Raw genomic sequence first — 16,510 nt, forward strand, 5'->3', positions numbered from 1 at the left:
CATCTCATGAGGGAGGGTTTGGGGCCAGACCTGGAAGCAGCTCCGTGCATCCTGCTCACTGTGAACGCCATCCCAGGACACACATAACTGCAAGGAGGCTGGAAGATCATCTCGCTGGGAGCCCAGGAAGGGAGGACACAGTGCTGGGCAGCCACAGTCCTGTCACACGGGCCCACCTGGCCCTATGAGCACATGCGGGTCACACGGTGGGCGTGCTTCTAGTCTCCCCTGCTTCCTACCCGACCTCCTCTTACATGGAGGTTCTAGGGACACAGGAAATAGACTCTCAGGAATTCACTCTTTCACAAGCTAGTGGAAACAGAAGGAAACATCCCTGCAAGGAGATGCGTAGAATTCAGAGTGAGGCATTCAAGCCCAGAGGAGCCCACGAACGGAGGTGGTGCTGCAGATGGACACCCACTCTGGCAGACAGGAACCAGCTTCTGTGTTACCTTAGGTGCAAAAGGGGTCGTTACAGCTGTGACCGAGTTAAAGCTCAGTCTTAAGGTTATTAAAGGGGAGATGACCTTGGATATTCTAGGTGGACCCAATGTAATCACCAGGGTTCTTACAAGAGAGAAGCAGGAAGGTCAGAGAGTGAGGAGATGAGACGTGACCACAGAAGCAGGAGTCCTAGTCAGAGGGAGGAGCCGAAGATGGAGGAAGGGGCCATGAGCCAAGGAGTGTAGACGGCCCCCAGATGCTGCAAAAGGTAACAGAATGGAGCCTCCCCTGGAGCCTCCAGAAGGAACACAGCCCTGCCCACCTCGGATTTCAGCCCCATGTGACTGATCTCAGACTTCTGACGTCCGGAACTGTAGGGTAGTACGCTGCATCGTTTGGTGCCGCTATGTGAGTGGTAATTTGTTACAGCAACACTTATATGCTTGTTGGGATGACTGGCCTCCAGTCCCAAATCTGACGGGCATTAGCCCGGTGAGGGGTGAAGGTCAGGTCAAGGACAGTGTCCTACGCCTTCTGGGGCCTCTCCTGTTTGGGGAATGCATAGTATCCAGTGGGGATGAACTGGCGGGGGGCGGGGGGGTGGGAGACGGGGGCCTGCCTGTTCCTCGGGGTGGACCTAAAGCCTGAGGGCCCTCCCTGTGCAGTCATGTCCTCGCCAGCTCCCTCGGCCAGCCCACGTGTCCATGCGTGTGGGTGTCTGCATGAGTGTATGCGTGTGTACAGTGTGTGCATATATGTCTGTGTGTGTAAACGTGCATTCAGGGGGTATGTATGCAGGTACACCCTTTACACTGTGCAGGTGTGTTTGGGTACACAGGAGTGCCTTTGCACATGCATGGCTGTGTGCTTGTGAAGGGATGGGAGCTGTATGCCGGTGGGGCAGCTCTGCGCCTTCACCCAGACACAAGTCCCCTCAGACACACTCTTGGGCCAAAAAACACTGATTGTCTTGTTTTTGCCTTGTTTCCCTCACTGAGTTTTGGGGGACGGTGGAGGCAGAGACTGGGACCTAGAACCTGTGTACCCAGCGCCGCATGGAGGGCTGACGCACTTGGACCTGTGAGAACATTGACTGATGAACAAGGTGAAGAGTGGTCCAGAAAACTGGGCATCAGCTACCAGCCGCGTGAGTGCAGCCCAGATTCAGGATCCCCACCCGAACTCTAGGAAGGTTTGTAGAGTCAGCTGAGAACACAAAACAGATCTCCAGGGCCAGTGGCAGATTCACGGGGCATGTCTGAAGTCCACTGGGCAGCTGTAGGGACATAGCTGGGTCTCTGGAAACAGCCAAGCACCACACCTGGGTCTCTAGAAACAGCCAAGAACTGTAGCTGGGTCTCTAGAAACAGCCAAGAACTGTAGCTGGGTCTCTGGAAACAGCCAAGCACCACACCTGGGTCTCTTGAAACAGCCAAGAACTGTAGCTGGGTCTCTAGAAACAGCCAAGAACTGTAGCTGGGTCTCTAGAAACAGCCAAGAACTGTAGCTGGGTCTCTGGAAACAGCCAAGCACCACACCTGGGTCTCTTGAAACAGCCAAGAACTGTAGCTGGGTCTCTAGAAACAGCCAAGAACTGTAGCTGGGTCTCTGGAAACAGCCAAGCACCACACCTGGGTCTCTTGAAACAGCCAAGAACTGTAGCTGGGTCTCTAGAAACAGCCAAGAACTGTAGCTGGGTCTCTGGAAACAGCCAAGCACCACACCTGGGTCTCTTGAAACAGCCAAGAACTGTAGCTGGGTCTCTGGAAACAGCCAAGAACTGTAGCTGGGTCTCTGGAAACAGCCAAGCACCACACCTGGGTCTCTTGAAACAGCCAAGAACTGTAGCTGGGTCTCTGGAAACAGCCAAGAACTGTAGCTGGGTCTCTGGAAACAGCCAAGAACTGTAGCTGGGTCTCTGGAAATAGCCAACAAACACCATTGCCGGGTCTCTTGAAACAAGTGCTACATCTTCTCTCCAAGGAGCTAGTTGCTTGTGGGAGGGACCATATGGTTAATGAATCTCCTAGGAGTTAATGTGGAGTCTTAGGACTCCAGCTCTTGCCTGCAGGAGAATTGACGGGATGTCTTTACAGAAAGGAATCATTCCACAGGGAAACCATCCCAATGTCCACTTCGGGCTTTTGCAAGTGTGACTTCCTGCATATTTAGTGCAGAGGCCAGGTGGGCACGGGGTCAATGTCTGGCAATGGTTGCATACGTGCTGGACTCGGCCAGGGGCTCTGTGGATGGCGGGGACACAGCTCTGGCCGCCCTCTGGGTGAGGGGCTTGTGGTTCAGCTGGGCGTAGGTCACCTCTTGGGGGCCTCCTGCAGCAGGGGTCTGAGGATAAAGATGCAGGGTGGGTTTAGGTGGCAGAGTGAGGGCATGTCACCTCCACAGTGAGGACACAGAAGACAGTGTGGCTTCTGTCCCTCCCTCTTGGGGTCCCTCCCTCTGGGGAAGTCTGACCACCATAAGAAGCCCGTGTGGTGAGGATGTGAGATCCTGCCCGCTGCCGGGGGACTGAGCGTCATGGAAGTGGATCTTCCAGCCCCGGTCAAGCCTCTGATGAGTGCAGCCCTGCTCAGCATCTTGACGGCAACCTCAGAACAGACCGTGAGCCAGAACTACCCAGCCGATGCAATTCCAAGTTCCTGGCCCAAGAAACTGAGATGATTCTGTTAAGCTGCTAAATTCCAGAGGCTTTGGTTCAGGGCATTAGCTGATGAAGCACTTACCGAGGTGCCCACCTCTCCATCCATGTCAGGAAATCTGTCAAAGCTGGCCACATCTGAAGGGGAGGACGACCAGGGCTCAGTTCTCTGAGGTGGAGCTTAGGAGACACACATGCCTGACCTCACAGCTTCATATTTCATCTCCTCCCCACCTGCAACGCCCTGGAATGCTTCACCCGCACACTGCTTCCTGCATGCCCTGAACCCCTGCTTCACCCCCCAGACCTGTCCCCCATCCTTGTCTTTACCTGGGGTCCCATCTAGGACATCCACAGCTGGGCTGAGCCTGAGGAGAAAGAACATGTGAGCCCTGAGGGCTGCCTGGGGGCAGAGGACGGGTGGACTGGGAGGTCATCACCAGGGTCCTCACCTCCCCTGGTGTCTCTGCTCCTCGTCTTTGCTTCTGGGCCGCCCTGAGGAGAGTCAGGTGTGAATTAAGAAGAGAAGCCTTCTTTCCAGCACCCCCAAACAGCCTGCCCGGCCACCCCACCCTGTCCCTGAGACTACCTCGTTTTCTCCGGTGCTGACGATGGAGGAGGAGAAGGACCAGGAGGAAGAGACAAAGGAGAAAGGCCACAGAGACCCCAATGAGAATATAAACCTGCTCCGTCGACAGGCCTGTGGGAGCTGGGACGGTGGAATCAGATTATCAGTGGTACACCCTTATGGAGCACCTGCTGCATACCACCCACACACACACATGCTGGGTGCTTATGGTGTTCACACTCACATATAGAGCTCTCACACGCACACCAGTCCTGTGGCTTGGGACTTGCCATCCGCTGCTTTACAAAGTTGGGTCTGAGGGCTGAAGCCCTGTGTCCACAGCGCACTGGCAGAGCTGGAATACTACCAACACCAAAGCCCATTTTCTCCCTCTTTCCCCAAAGAGCACACACCACGAGGAGGGAAGAAAATATTTCCTCGTATGAGTAAGATCAGCACTTCTCCAGGCTCAGGCAGTGCTGCGGGGTCGGTGCATTTACTCCCGGTTTTCCACACGAGCAACGAGGAACGTGGAATGATTGGGCGATTCGATTTGCTCCGGGGGCCCAGAGCTGCAGAGGGCGAGACTGGATCCAGGCAGTCTCGGTGATGGGTTCTGCTCTGGACATGAGTCTCCACAGCGTGAAATGGGAGGGAGGGCGCGAGATGGAAGGGGGCTGAGCTAGACTCCTACACCTGGCGGGTTCAGGGCCTTCCGGGAGGGCAGGTCTGCCTTCTGGGCTGCTCAGGCGCAACCATCAGCGGTCCCTCCCGTTTGGCTCCCAGCCCCCGTCCCTCTCTCAGCGCGGAGCCGGGCCCGCCGTGGACCTGACCACAAGGGGGTGGTGCGGAGCGGCGGCCAGCCCCCGAGTCTGGGTCCAGTCTGGCTGCCCTGGGCTGGTTCCTCCCTTCCAATGCCTGGGCCTTTGGACAGGAACCTGCAAGCTCCTTTCCGCACAGGAAAAGGGGCGGAGGCTCTGAGAAGGTCCGGAAAGTGCCGCCCACGATGGGCCGTCCTGGCATGACTCCATCAGGGGCCCGGTGCAGGGTCATCCAGCCTCGTGGGTGCTGTTCCCGGGGTCCTCAGGAGTCAGAGACACGCAGGCGCCCTGCGCCTGCCAGCCCGTGCTGAGCTCCCGCAGTCCCTGAGCCAAGCCCGGGAGGGCGCTGCGCCCTGATCCCAGCACAGATCCCCTCCCCCAGACACCCCTCCAGGCGGGGTCAGCTACTCACCAGTGGAGGAGCAGCACTGAGCGGTGGGGGAGCTGCCGCCTGCAGGGGGTCCTGTGACGGTGGGGGGACAGAAGAAGGGCTGGTGCTGTGTGTGGGCTGCCCAGGGTCTGTCCCACTCAGCCTGGCGCCTCTCCATCCTGAGCATCCGACCGCGGGCCACCCATGGCCTTCACTCAACCCCGGACAACACCCCGAGACTCCCGAGAAAATGGGGCCGCGGCCAGGCAAGGCGGAGCCCCCTGCTCCATCGCGCTGGGGCCACACCCTCTGCACCTCCCGGAGCTGTGCCCCGCATCACTGCCCAGACTCTTCATGGTGACCTCCTCTGAGGGGGGTGGTCAGATGTGCTGGACGGACCCCGACTCCAGGACACCCTGGGGGCTGACCACACACAGGACACGGACGGCCTCACCCCAAAGGTGCCCTGAAGCGCCATCCAACCCTGGTCAGGGGTCCCTGACTTGCCCGGTGAGACCAGGCTCAGGGAGCTGAGCCAGGCATGAAGGCAGGGGACACGTGGGCAGAGGGGACGGAGGCAGAGGGCCCGGGGGGCAGGGTGGGGCGGTGGGCAGAGGGCGCAGTGGGGTCCCGGGCACACCTGTGGGCAGGGCAGAGACAGCCTCCTCGGTCCCCTCCAGGCTCAGGGCCTCGCTGCGCTCAGACCAGCCAGACTCTGTTTCATAGATGCAGCAATAACGCCCGACGGCGTCTTCACGCAGGGCGTTGATGTGGAATCTGGCCTTTGTCTCCTGTTCACCTCGGGACGTGATACCTACATCCGTGTAGTTGTGTCTATCGTCCTTCTCCAGGCGGAAGCTCCTAACCCCGGCAGGGCCCCGGCACACGATGCTCACCGGCCGCCCCCAGGGCACCACGGAGCCCGGCTCAGCTGAGATGGAGGGTCTGGGCAGGGTCCCTGGGAGGGGAGAGCAGGACCCCACAGTCTGTCCCGGGGAGACCAGCACACGACGCAGTTCCCTCATCTTGGTGGAGAATCAGCACAAAATACAATCCGCTAATTTTAGTGGAGAATCACCACAAACACAATTCTGTCGTTTTAGTGGAGAATCACCACAGCACAATTCTCTCAGTGGAGATCACCACAAAATATAATCCACTCACCTTGGTGGAGAATCACCACACGACACAACCCACTCATCTTAGTGGAGAATCACCACACAACACAATCCAGTCACTTTGGTAGACATCACCACACACCACCAAACGTCAAGAAAGGTCCGTCTGGTCAAGGCTATGGTTTTTCCAGTGGTCATGTATGGATGTGAGAGTTGGACTGTGAAGAAAGCTGAGTGCAGAATAATTGATGCTTTTGAACTGTGGTGTTGGAGAAGACTCTTGAGAGTCCCTTGGACTGCAAGGAGATCCAACCAGTTCAGCCTAAAGGAGATCAGTCCTGGGTGTTCACTGGAAGGACTGATGCTGAAGCTGAAACTCCAATAATTTGGCCACCTGATGGGAAGAGCTGACTATTGGAAAAGACTCTGATGCTGGGAGGGATTGGGGGCAGGAGGAGAAGGGGACGACAGAGGATGAGAAGGCTGGATGGCATCACTGACTCAATGGACGTGAGTTTGAGGAAACTCCAGGAGTTGGTGATGGACAGGGGGGCCTGGCATGCTGCGATTCATGGGGTCGCAAAGAGTTGGAAACAACTGAGTGACTGAATTGAACTGAACAACACAATTCTCTCAGTGGAGGTCACCACACAACACAATTTACTCTCTCGCTTCTTTTTCTTTTTGGAAACTTGCAAAGTTGTATAGTGTTCACCACAATCCAGTTTCAGTACGCTCCCATCACCCCCGCTGTGGACAGCCCCACCCCCACGCCCACCCCAGGAGCAGGTGAATTCCCGTCACTGCGGTTAGTTTCCCATTGACGTAGGACCCTGAGACTTGGTCACATCTCGCTCAGGGTGACATGGGAGGTGACAGAGCAGCTGGGGGCCTGGACATGTCCGCTGGGGGTGGGGGCGGCTCCCTCCCTGCTCACGGCCACTCCAGAGAGAGGGGGAGGGGACACAGGTGGGAATGAGCGGGTCATTCCTGGGACGAGGAAAGCAGGTCTCTGAGTGGGTGGGAGTGACCTGGGCTGGGTCTGAAGGGAAGGGCAGCTGCCTGTCCTGGGAGAGACTGTGTGTCGGGGGGTAAGTGTACGTGCAGGTGTGTGTGGGGGGGGATGGGTGTATATACGTGTGTGTGTCCGTGTGGGGGTGTGTGTGTGGGTGTATGTGTGTGTGTGCAGGTATATATGTGTGTGGGTGTGTGGGGGGGTGTATGTGTGTAGGGGTGTGTATGGATATGTGTGTGTGTGCAGATTTGTGTGTGTGCAGGGAGGGTGTACATGTGCATGTGTGTGGGGAGGATGTGGATGGGTGTATGTGTATGGGTGTGTGTATGTATGTGGGGGGCTTGGGGTGTGGGTATGAATGTGGGGGGTTGTGTGTGTGCAGGTATGTGTGTATGCATGCGTGCAGGTGTGTGGGGGGGTGTATGTGTGCAGGTGTGTGCAGGTATGTGTGGGGGTGTGTGTATGGGTGTGGGTGTGTGCAGGTGTGGGGGTGTGTGCAGGGGTGTGTGGGGTGTGTATGTGTGTGGTGTGGGGGTGTGTGCAGGGGTGTGGGGGGTGTATGGGTGTGGGTGTGTGCAGGGGTGTGTGGGGTGTGTATGTGTGTGTGCAGGGGTGTGTGTGTGGAGGACCTGCAGCACAGATCTGGTCCCATAGACCCCAGGGGGTGAGGGTCCCTGTGCCCACTCCACAGCACCCGGGCGAGCCCGGAATCTGAAGGGTGGCCACCGGCTGGAGACCGGGAGAGCTGGTGCTGTGGTTCAGGTTCAGAGGCAGTCTGCTGGCGCAGCCCCCTCGCTCAGGGGGCGTCAGGCTTTTGTTCAGTTCAGGCTATCAGTGAATGGATGAGGTCCACCCACATTGTGGAGGACAATTTGCTTTGCTCAAAGCCCAATGATTTAAATGTTAAGACCATCCCAAAACATCCTTGCAGACACACCCAGAATGTTTGACCATGTAAATGACCATGGGCCAGCCGAGAAGACACAAAATTAAATACCACAAATTCCATCATCCCCCACAGCATCAACTTGACACCTGTGTGCACCTCCTGAAACCACACCTAACCTCCAAATAAAGACAACAACGTGAGTGAGTGAGTGAGGAGTGAGCTCTGCCGGCCCCTGCCTCTGTGGGGACTTCACTGACTCTGAAGCCAACTTCCTGCTTCAGGGCTGCAAGCCCCCACCACACCCCCCACCACGCCCCTAGATGAGATACGTGGGGTTTCCAGAAGCCTCAGTGACAAGGACATGGAAATACACTGGGATGGAGGCACAGAATGCTGAGAAAACCTAGGGATGGTCTCTGCAGACTCACCCTGGACACTGACCCTCACCCGCCAGGGAATGTGGGGCCAGACCTGTGCTCCAACTCCTCCACACACGTGCACACTCATCCACACACCCACATATACACATGCACATACACATACCTGCACACACACACATACACCCATATACACACACACACAAGCCCCTGCATACACACACACCCTTCACTTCCCCGTCCTGCAGACTGTTCCCCTTACCTCACACTTTCACACCCAGGACAGGCAGCTGTCCTTCAGACTCAGCAACACACACTGGGAGACCTCCCCCTCCTTCACCCCCTCCTTCACCCTTCACCCCTCACCCCCCTCCTTCTTTCTTTCCACCACATCTAGTCCCGCCCATCCATTTACTGGCGCCTCCCGTTTCACAAATACAGGAAACACCCCGGCGCCTGCCCCCTTGGGGCTGACAGTCCAGAGGGACGACAGACGTTCACAAACAGTTGTGCAAACCCATGGGTACGGGTGGTGATGCGTGCCCTGGGGGTGAGTGTGGGAATCTCAGGGAGGGGGCAGACGGGAGGCCAAGCTGCCTCCTCGGGGATCGAGGGAGGGGGTTCCTGAGCTAAGCAGACATGGAGGACGGTCCGGGCTGAGGGGCAGGGTGGAGGGGTCACCGTGGGGAGGGCCAGGCTGGGCGGGGAGATTCAGAAAGTGAAAGAAAACCCAGAGAGTGGCCTGTCTCACTGGGATGTGCAGGGGAGGCTGGAGGAGACCCAGGCCGTCTGCCAGGGCAAGCACTGTTCTCTGCCCTGGGCTGCCGGGGGCGGTCTGGGCTTACTCGGGGCGAGCTCGCCGGCTCAGCCCGGTCCTGAGGGTCGGGTCGTCCCTGTGGGGCCATCGAGGGCAGAGAGGGGACAGGGGAGACCCGGGCCACGGTCCCGCACTGGGGCAGTTAGCAGCTCGGGGTATAAGCCAAGGCCCCCAGACCCCCAGAGTTCGCTCCGCTCTCATCGAGGTCCGCCCTGGGGAGACAGGGGTTTGGGGGAGACTCACCCTGCTGGGTGCAGGCCATCTGGGCCAGACAGAGCGCTGGAAGAGAAGCGCTAGTGAGAAGATGCCCGCCTCGCGGTTTCCTCAGGGGCTGCAGTCCCGGGGCCTCGAGGAGCCGTGGGGTGGGCGGGCGTCTTCCCATGATGTCCCAACGCCCCCCGCCCCAACATTACGTCTGAGTACAAGCCGTCTCCTCGCTCTGAAGTAATCTCAGACAACCCCAACCCTCCTCCAGGCCAGCCCGGCTCATTCTGCACTCACCCCACACCCGACCCCGCGTCCAGGACCGAACCTTCCCATCACTTCGGTCTGGGCCAAAGCTGAGGGTCCCCCGGGGATGGAGGGGGAACCGCGTTGCCCCGGCGTCTCCTGGGCTGGAGTCAGGGCTGAGCGGAGCCCCTCTGCCCCTGGAATCCGGCCCCGGCACCCCCGGACTCACCCAGGCCCAGGAGGGTGGAGGGTCCGGGCGCCATGGCCCAGCCCTGTCCCGGGGCGTCCTGGAGTCGTGCTGAGGGACGGAGCCTGCAGCCCGCGGGAGAAGGGGATGTGCCGCCGGGCCTTTCTGGGGCCGTTTCCACACCAACAGCCTCACACAAAGGGGAAGAGCGCCCTCCCCGCCCGGCACACTTCCCACTAAGGGGCCGCAGCGCCCCTTAGCTGTTCCTCCCTCTGGGCCCCCACGAGGTTCAACTTCTCTCCGGGTGCACCCCGAGGGGGGAGCCCCATTCTCCCCCCCGTGAGCAGAACACGCTTTGTGCAGCACGCCAACTTGACCGTCAGTCCCGACTCTGTTCTTGGGCAAAGAGTTACATCACTCTATGCCAACGGTTCCTCGTGTTGAAAATGGAGAACCCCGACATCCTCCTCTGAGTGTTTAATATTGCGATATATGGTACATTCCCGGAGGGATCGAGTGCATTAAAAATATCTTATCACGTGGGTTCTCTGCCCGTTTCCCCGGGCGGTGCTGGAACCAGGGAAGGCGGGGCTGGCCAATGAGCACACACAAAATCCCAGAGCTGAGTGATGGGGAGACAGACCTCGGGACCTGGCCCTGGGCTTGGCACCCGCTGGGGCCCCCAGCTGGGTGCTGAAATGAGAGCAGGGCGGGGGATGGGAGGGTGTGTGTGCTCACGGAGTCTGCAGGACAGGAGCCCCGTCGTGGAATCCCTTGTCCTCTGTCCCCGAGGCCAGGGAACAGCCGCCTCTCCTGGGAGGAGCTCCGCCAGACCGTGATGGCGGTCTCCACAGCAGCTGGGGCTCAGTCTCCTATTGACAGAAGCCTAGTTCTGTCCGAGGGGCTGTGCTCCCACCCTGGACTGGGGAAGGGGGAGTGGAGAGGATGCGGTTTGGGGCTAAGGCAATCCAACAATCCCATTTGCAGTGACTGATCCAGAGGGGCCACAAGACCGTGGATGGTCAATGATACTTAATGTGAAATATATCAGGGTTTCTGGAGTCACATTTCTCTCTTATTAACAGAGGGTCTCATAAGACGTTTGCCTCCTTTAATCCTGTCCATGAGCAGCTATATGATGATGATGTGATATCTGGAGCTGCAACAGCCATCTTGCAGCCATGAGGCAACAAGCTTGACTACAACAGCAGAGATACTGATCACACTGAGGTGAAAGAATACAAGATCTAAGGTTTGTAGAAACTCCTGGAATTGCTGAAAAAGCCTTGTGACTGCCTACCCCTGGAATTCTTAATAAGTAAAGAATAACTGTGCTAGATTTTCTGTCAAATATCAGCCTAAATCTACGGACCACACTGCATTAAAATAATAACTGTTTTATTGATAGCTCAGTGGTAAAGAATCCGCCTGCCAGTGCAAGAGACACAGGTTCAATCCCGGGTCCGGGAAGATCCCACATATTGCAGAGCAGCTAAGCCCATGTGCCGTTACTATTGACCCTGTGCCGTAGAGCCTGTATTCCAGAACAAGAGAAGCCACCACAAAGAGTGCAGAGTGCATCGCAACTAGAGAGTAGCCCCCTGCCCTGTTGTCACAACTAGAGAAAAACCCACACAGCATCAAAGACCTAGCATAGCCAAAAATAAATGAATGATTTAAAAAGCAATCATAACTACTTTAAAAACTAAAACTGCTTTATAGAATATTTTAAAGGTCGTCTTAAATGCCTCAAAGAAATGAAAACTCAGCAAAGGTTATATAGTCAAAATGAAAAGATGAGATTCCCTGGAGCCAGGTTGAATGCTGGACATGACTGTCACCTTGATAGTGATAAATCAAGTTTTAGTTTCATGGCCTGGCCGAGGGTAGTGGCTAGAGGCTAAAGTGTGAGGCTAGTGAAGTCAAGGCTAGAATAAAGTCAACCAGGATGACCCTGGCTGAGTAAGATGAACACCAACACAGCCCCATGTAACTGCGTCTTTCTGGCCTTTCTGTGTGTGTCTCTCCCTCGCTCATGGTCATTAGTGGCTTTTATCAGCTTTTTTTTTTTTTTTTTTTAACAGATATCTTGCAGACAATTAACTGAAGTCATTAAATATGGGTGTGTCCACTGTGGATCTATGGGTCTACAGCACAGAATCGGAGTCAACAACACCGAGGTATCTGGGGGCATGCTCCCTGTTTCCAGGAGACTCCGCTGCAAAGCTCACCTCAAGTTTTCCAGATTAGCCCACACCTCTGTTTTCCCCTCAGGGCTTCCCTGGTGGCTCAGACGGTTAAGATTCTGTCTGCAACGCAGGAGACCTAGGTTCAGTCCCTGGGTTGGGAAGATCCCCTGGAGGAAGGCACGGCAATCCACTCCAGTATTCGTGCCTGGAGAATCCCATGGACAGAGGAGCCTGGAGTCGCAGAGAGTTGGACATGACTGAGCAACTCGACAACAAGACATCAGAGGCAGAAACAAAGCAAGCTGAAAAATGCACTGTCTGTGGTGTGTTGGACCACAACAGTCCGACAGTTCTGTATCTCAGCGAGTACGTAACACCAAGCAGTTTTCTTTCTGCTCTGTGTGGGTCTCTCTGTTCTGCCCTGGGCTGGGCTGAGAAAAGAACAGGGCTTCCTGAAACTGTTCTACAGGAAACCCAATGCTATATTAGGCAGCCCTCATCCCCTGACTACTCCCTGACATGAACTACACCTTGGCCCCAAGCCTCCTATCCAAACTGGCCATGATTTGGTTTTACAAGTGTAAACTCATATCAAAGCTTTTAAAACCTTTTCTACTTTTCTTCTTTCCTCAACTACCAGGTCTTATGATGATGGTGATATAGAATACTGCTTTACCTACTAAATACGTAAGTACATTATTCTCGTACAAAAGAAAAATTGTGGGGCTTCCCTGGTGGTCCAGTGGTTAAGGATCTGCTTGCCAATGCCGGGGACATTTGATCCCTAGCTTGGTCCCTAGTCTGGGAAGATCCCCCATGCCACGGAGCAACTAAGCCCGTGCAACACCGCTTAAGCCTGCTTTCTGCAACTGCTGAAACCCAAGCACGCTAGAGGCCAGGTTCCACCACAAGAGCAGCCACAGCAGGGAGAAGCCTGCACCACAATTAGAGAGAGCCTGCAACCAAAACACATACAGATTCACAGGATTACTTCAACCAGAATTGTGACTCAGTATCACTTACAGAGATAATAATTTCCTTGGTGAAAGTCAGTGAGTTGCTAAGTGTATCTTGCAATTCTGTATAATGAGCAATGTAAGATACATATAAAAACTCTTTCTTGAGGGCTTTATCTAAAATCCTCTTATTTGTTGGCCAAATGAAATTTCTGCCTTTCCCTCTGTCTCTCTCTCTGTATTTCTGTCTCTGCCGGCGTCTCTCTGCCTCTCTATCTCTCCCTCTGTCTGTCTTCCTGTCTCTCATTGTCTCTGTGTCTCGGTCTCTCTGTCTCTCTGTCTCCCTCTATCTCTATCTCTCCCTCTGTCTCTCTCTGTATTTCTGTCTCTGCCACTGTCTGTCCCCCTGTCTCTCTCTCTCCGCCTCTCTGCCTCCCTCCCTCCTGCCCTCTTGTTTGCTCTCTCTTCCTCTTAACCCGTCCTGAACTTTGCTTCCTTACTGGCAGCCCTGCAGCCCTCGGCCCCGGGATTAGTACAGTTGTTCCCTTGCCGGCAGCCCTGCAGCCCTCGGCCCCGGGATTAGTACAGTTTCACTCGACAGCTGCATTCAGTGGTGTGTGGAGCAACCAGCTCAAGCCAGTTCCTGACAGCTGACTGTGAAATCCCTCCCCCACCGCAGGTTCAGTGATCTCACTTTTGAGGCTTGATGTGAGCCACACTGGATTTACTCCCCAGAAACTGGTGAGTGCTACAGATCAGTTGCTTTCTTTCATAGACGTAACTGTTACACATGTCCCATTACCCTGCTGGGCAGTTTCCAAAGGCCACCTTAAAGAAAATTAAACAGGACAGGGAGGACTTCCCTGGTGGTCCAGTGGGTAATGAACCTGGCCGGCAATGCAAGAGACACGGGTTCCATCCCTGGTCTAGGAAGATCCCGCGGGCAACTAAGCCCATGAACCGCAACTACTGAAGCCCGCGTGCCCTAGAGCCTGTGCTCCACGGCAAGAGAAGCCATCGCAATGAAAAAAAAAAGAACATGGAAAGAAACCCTCTGTGCCATCCCCATCCAAAAGGAAAACCGACAAAATCCTGTCTACATCCACGGTTTGCCGCAACAGTCTTTATTCCTTCCTCACCCAAAGCCGCCAACATCCAAAATCCCGTGTTCAAGTTTCTCTTGAATTTTTGTAAATACAGTGTGACCACATATATACATATATGCGTGTGTATGTATATACGTACGTGCGTTCATTGTTGTTTTTAACTTTATGACCCAATAGAGTTTTGAAAATGATGTTTGAAATCAGATACGGAGTAATCATGGACTAATGTTCTATTTCTTTGACTACAAGACGGCGGAGTAGATGGACTCTACTCCTCTACTGTGAGAACCCCACAAACTACAACTCGCTGCCATCCACCATCGACAGGAGAATGTCGGATCCCACCAAAAACAGATACTTTGCCAACAAAGGTCCGTCTAGTCAAGGCTATGGTTTTTCCAGTGATCATGTATGGATGTGAGAGTTGGACTGTGAAGAAAGCTGAGCGCTGAAGAATGGATGCTTTTGAACTGTGGTGTTGGAGAAGACTCTTGAGAGTCCCTTGGATTGCAAGGAGATCCAACCAGTTCATCCTAAAGGAAATCGGTCCTGAGTGTTCATTGGGAGGACTGACGCTGAAGCTGAAACACCAATATTTTGGTTACTTGATGTGAAGAACTGACTCATTGGAAAACACCCTGATGCTGGGAAAGATCGGAAGAATCCCAGGGACAGAGGAGCCTGATGGGCTATGATCTATAGGGCCCAAAAGAGTTGGACACAACTGAAGTGACAAACACACTTCCTTCTTTTGGTGCTCATCTGTTGGTGAAGAATCCAGTTTTTCGTTGCCTGAAATTAATGTCTTTATCTCACCTCCAATTTTGAAGTTTTCTCCTGCTGTAGAGTTCTAGGTTGGCATTTATTTTTTAACACTTAAATATGGCATTAATCAGTTTTGTTTCAAATGACTGCAGATCTTCTCATTGCTCCTTTGAAAATAGTGTGTCCTTTTTCTCTCAGTGCTTTTATGGAGATTTCTTAAAAAACTGGAAATAGAACTACCATATGACCCAGCAATACCACTTCTGGGCATACACACTGAGGAATCCAGATCTGAAAGATTTTGCCTTTGGAGTTGAGCAATTTTCCTCTGATGTGTCTCCGTGTATGTGTGTGTGTTGACTTTTACTGAAGTGTAATAGATTAAAATTGGACATGTAGAATGCACAGCTTGACGAATCCTCACAGAATGAGCACTCCTAGGTTTTCCAGTAACTTCTCTCCAAAGGTAATGACTTTGCTCACTTCAACAGCATGGGTTGAATGTGCGTGTTATGGTTCTTTATCTTAGCGTAAATATTCTCTGCAGTCTGTGTGTGTGTGTGTGTGTGTGTGGCTTCCTCTGCTCAACCGAATATTTTAAGATTTGTCCAACACCCTGGGTGCTGTGAAGTATTTTATTGTGTGAATCACCACCACGCGTACATCCCCCCTAGTGTAAAGAGGCATTTGCTTAGCTTCCAGTTTACGTTAGGATGGAAAGTGTCGCTTTGAATGTGTTAATTCATGTCCAGTGGTGAGCGTGTGTGTGCGTTTCTGTTGGAATAAACCTCGGACTGTAATGGCCGTGTGTTCTGCTGTGCATTTATTCAGTCCTAGTGGGCACTTCTGAATATGTTTCGCAGTGACAGCATCAGTTCACACTCTGAGCATTCTGGCTACCCCACATCCTCACCCGCCCCTCCGCTTTCCCACCTTCTTATCCCCGCCCCTCCCCGCCGTGAAGGGTGGTGGTACCTTTGTGGTTTTGCTTTGCATGTCTCTGGTAACGAATGCATTTGGGAACATTTTCCTATGGCTTTTGGTCATTTGAATATTCATCCGATTTTGTGAAATGTCTGTTTGAGTCATTTTTCTCATTTCCTCATTTTAGACAGTTGAATTGACTTTTTTTTAACTAAACAGTAGGAAGCTTTCTCTTTTTCTTATTATGCTCGAGTCCTTTGTCAGATGTGTTCCTTGTGAATATTTGTTCCTCGCCTAGCTGAGGGTCACTCTCGTTGCTGCATTTTGAAAAAGATTATTTCTGAATCTTATTAGATCCCATTTATCTAATTTTATTTTATGATTATTGCTGCTGCAAAGGGTGAAGAAATTTCCTGTATGTTCCTCCCAAAGCTAGAGATGTACTTTTTGGATTTATATCTTCAGTCCTCGGGACATAATGGGGTGTGTGTATGTGTTGTATACTAAGAGTCCACATACGTTTTTCATATGGAAATCCGATTAGTACAGGACAGTTTATTGGAAGGACCATCCTTTCCTCACTGAGCTGTTGGATATCCAGTGTCGTATCACAGGAGACTGCTCTGTTCTAATGATTGATGTGCATATCTGTGCCCAGTAACGCTTGGACCAGACACTCGAGCCCCGTACGAAAGCTCGACATCTAGTAGTGTGTGTCTTCCAGCTTTGTCTTCCTTTGTCAGGGTATCACTAAATAATATTGGCCCTCAGGGTGTCTAACAACAACAAAAACCTCTCTGCTTTGTTGCTGTTCTGTTGTTGTTTATGTAGCAGTTTGTATCTGCTGGGGCTTCCCAG

The 16,510-nt window shown here is 53.8% G+C and overlaps 1 protein-coding gene and 1 long non-coding RNA gene across 12 annotated transcripts; one reads left to right on the top strand and one right to left on the bottom strand.

Moving 5' to 3' along the window:
* Positions 1 to 1,163: 1,163 nt before the first annotated feature.
* Positions 1,164 to 10,000, bottom strand: LOC136161760 (leukocyte-associated immunoglobulin-like receptor 1). Of its 11 annotated transcripts, none has more exons than XR_010661773.1 (10): positions 9,577 to 9,728; positions 9,319 to 9,354; positions 5,500 to 5,884; positions 4,902 to 4,952; positions 3,690 to 3,809; positions 3,553 to 3,595; positions 3,431 to 3,468; positions 3,186 to 3,238; positions 2,169 to 2,787; positions 1,184 to 2,106 (listed from the first exon to the last, which is right to left on the bottom strand). XR_010661773.1 is itself a non-coding variant. In XM_065926827.1 (9 exons), exons 3-9 carry the CDS (start codon positions 5,882 to 5,884, stop codon positions 2,641 to 2,643), a joined length of 837 nt encoding a protein of 278 aa, XP_065782899.1. In that variant the 5' UTR covers positions 9,319 to 9,354; positions 9,755 to 10,000; the 3' UTR covers positions 1,183 to 2,640. The 11 variants fall into 11 exon arrangements, 6 of the variants coding, with proteins under 6 accessions (XP_065782901.1, XP_065782899.1, XP_065782896.1 ...); XR_010661772.1 differs by having other exon boundaries at positions 1,184 to 2,137; XR_010661770.1 differs by having other exon boundaries at positions 1,184 to 2,044; positions 2,076 to 2,787.
* Positions 8,743 to 15,746, top strand: LOC136161762 (uncharacterized). Its single transcript, XR_010661775.1, has 6 exons — positions 8,743 to 8,808; positions 10,798 to 10,964; positions 11,797 to 11,892; positions 11,987 to 12,267; positions 12,542 to 12,588; positions 13,537 to 15,746. It is a non-coding gene; the product is annotated as an uncharacterized lncRNA (long non-coding RNA).
* The last annotated feature ends 764 nt before the right edge of the window (positions 15,747 to 16,510 follow it).

This window comes from Muntiacus reevesi, chromosome 2 (assembly GCF_963930625.1).
Source record: "Muntiacus reevesi chromosome 2, mMunRee1.1, whole genome shotgun sequence".
NCBI lineage: Eukaryota > Metazoa > Chordata > Mammalia > Artiodactyla > Cervidae > Muntiacus > Muntiacus reevesi.

Bases quoted from the DNA above. Each gene is read 5' to 3' on its own strand.
- LOC136161760 (XM_065926824.1), bottom strand. From the start codon at position 9,615: ATGGGAAGGTTCGGTCCTGGACGCGGGGTCGGGTGTGGG. The intron at 3,596-3,689 runs GTAGTCTCAGGG...GACTCTCCTCAG, and splicing joins TCAGCACCGGAGAAAACGAG to GGCGGCCCAGAAGCAAAGAC. The intron at 2,788-3,185 runs GTAAGTGCTTCA...CTTTATCCTCAG, and splicing joins ATGGAGAGGTGGGCACCTCG to ACCCCTGCTGCAGGAGGCCC.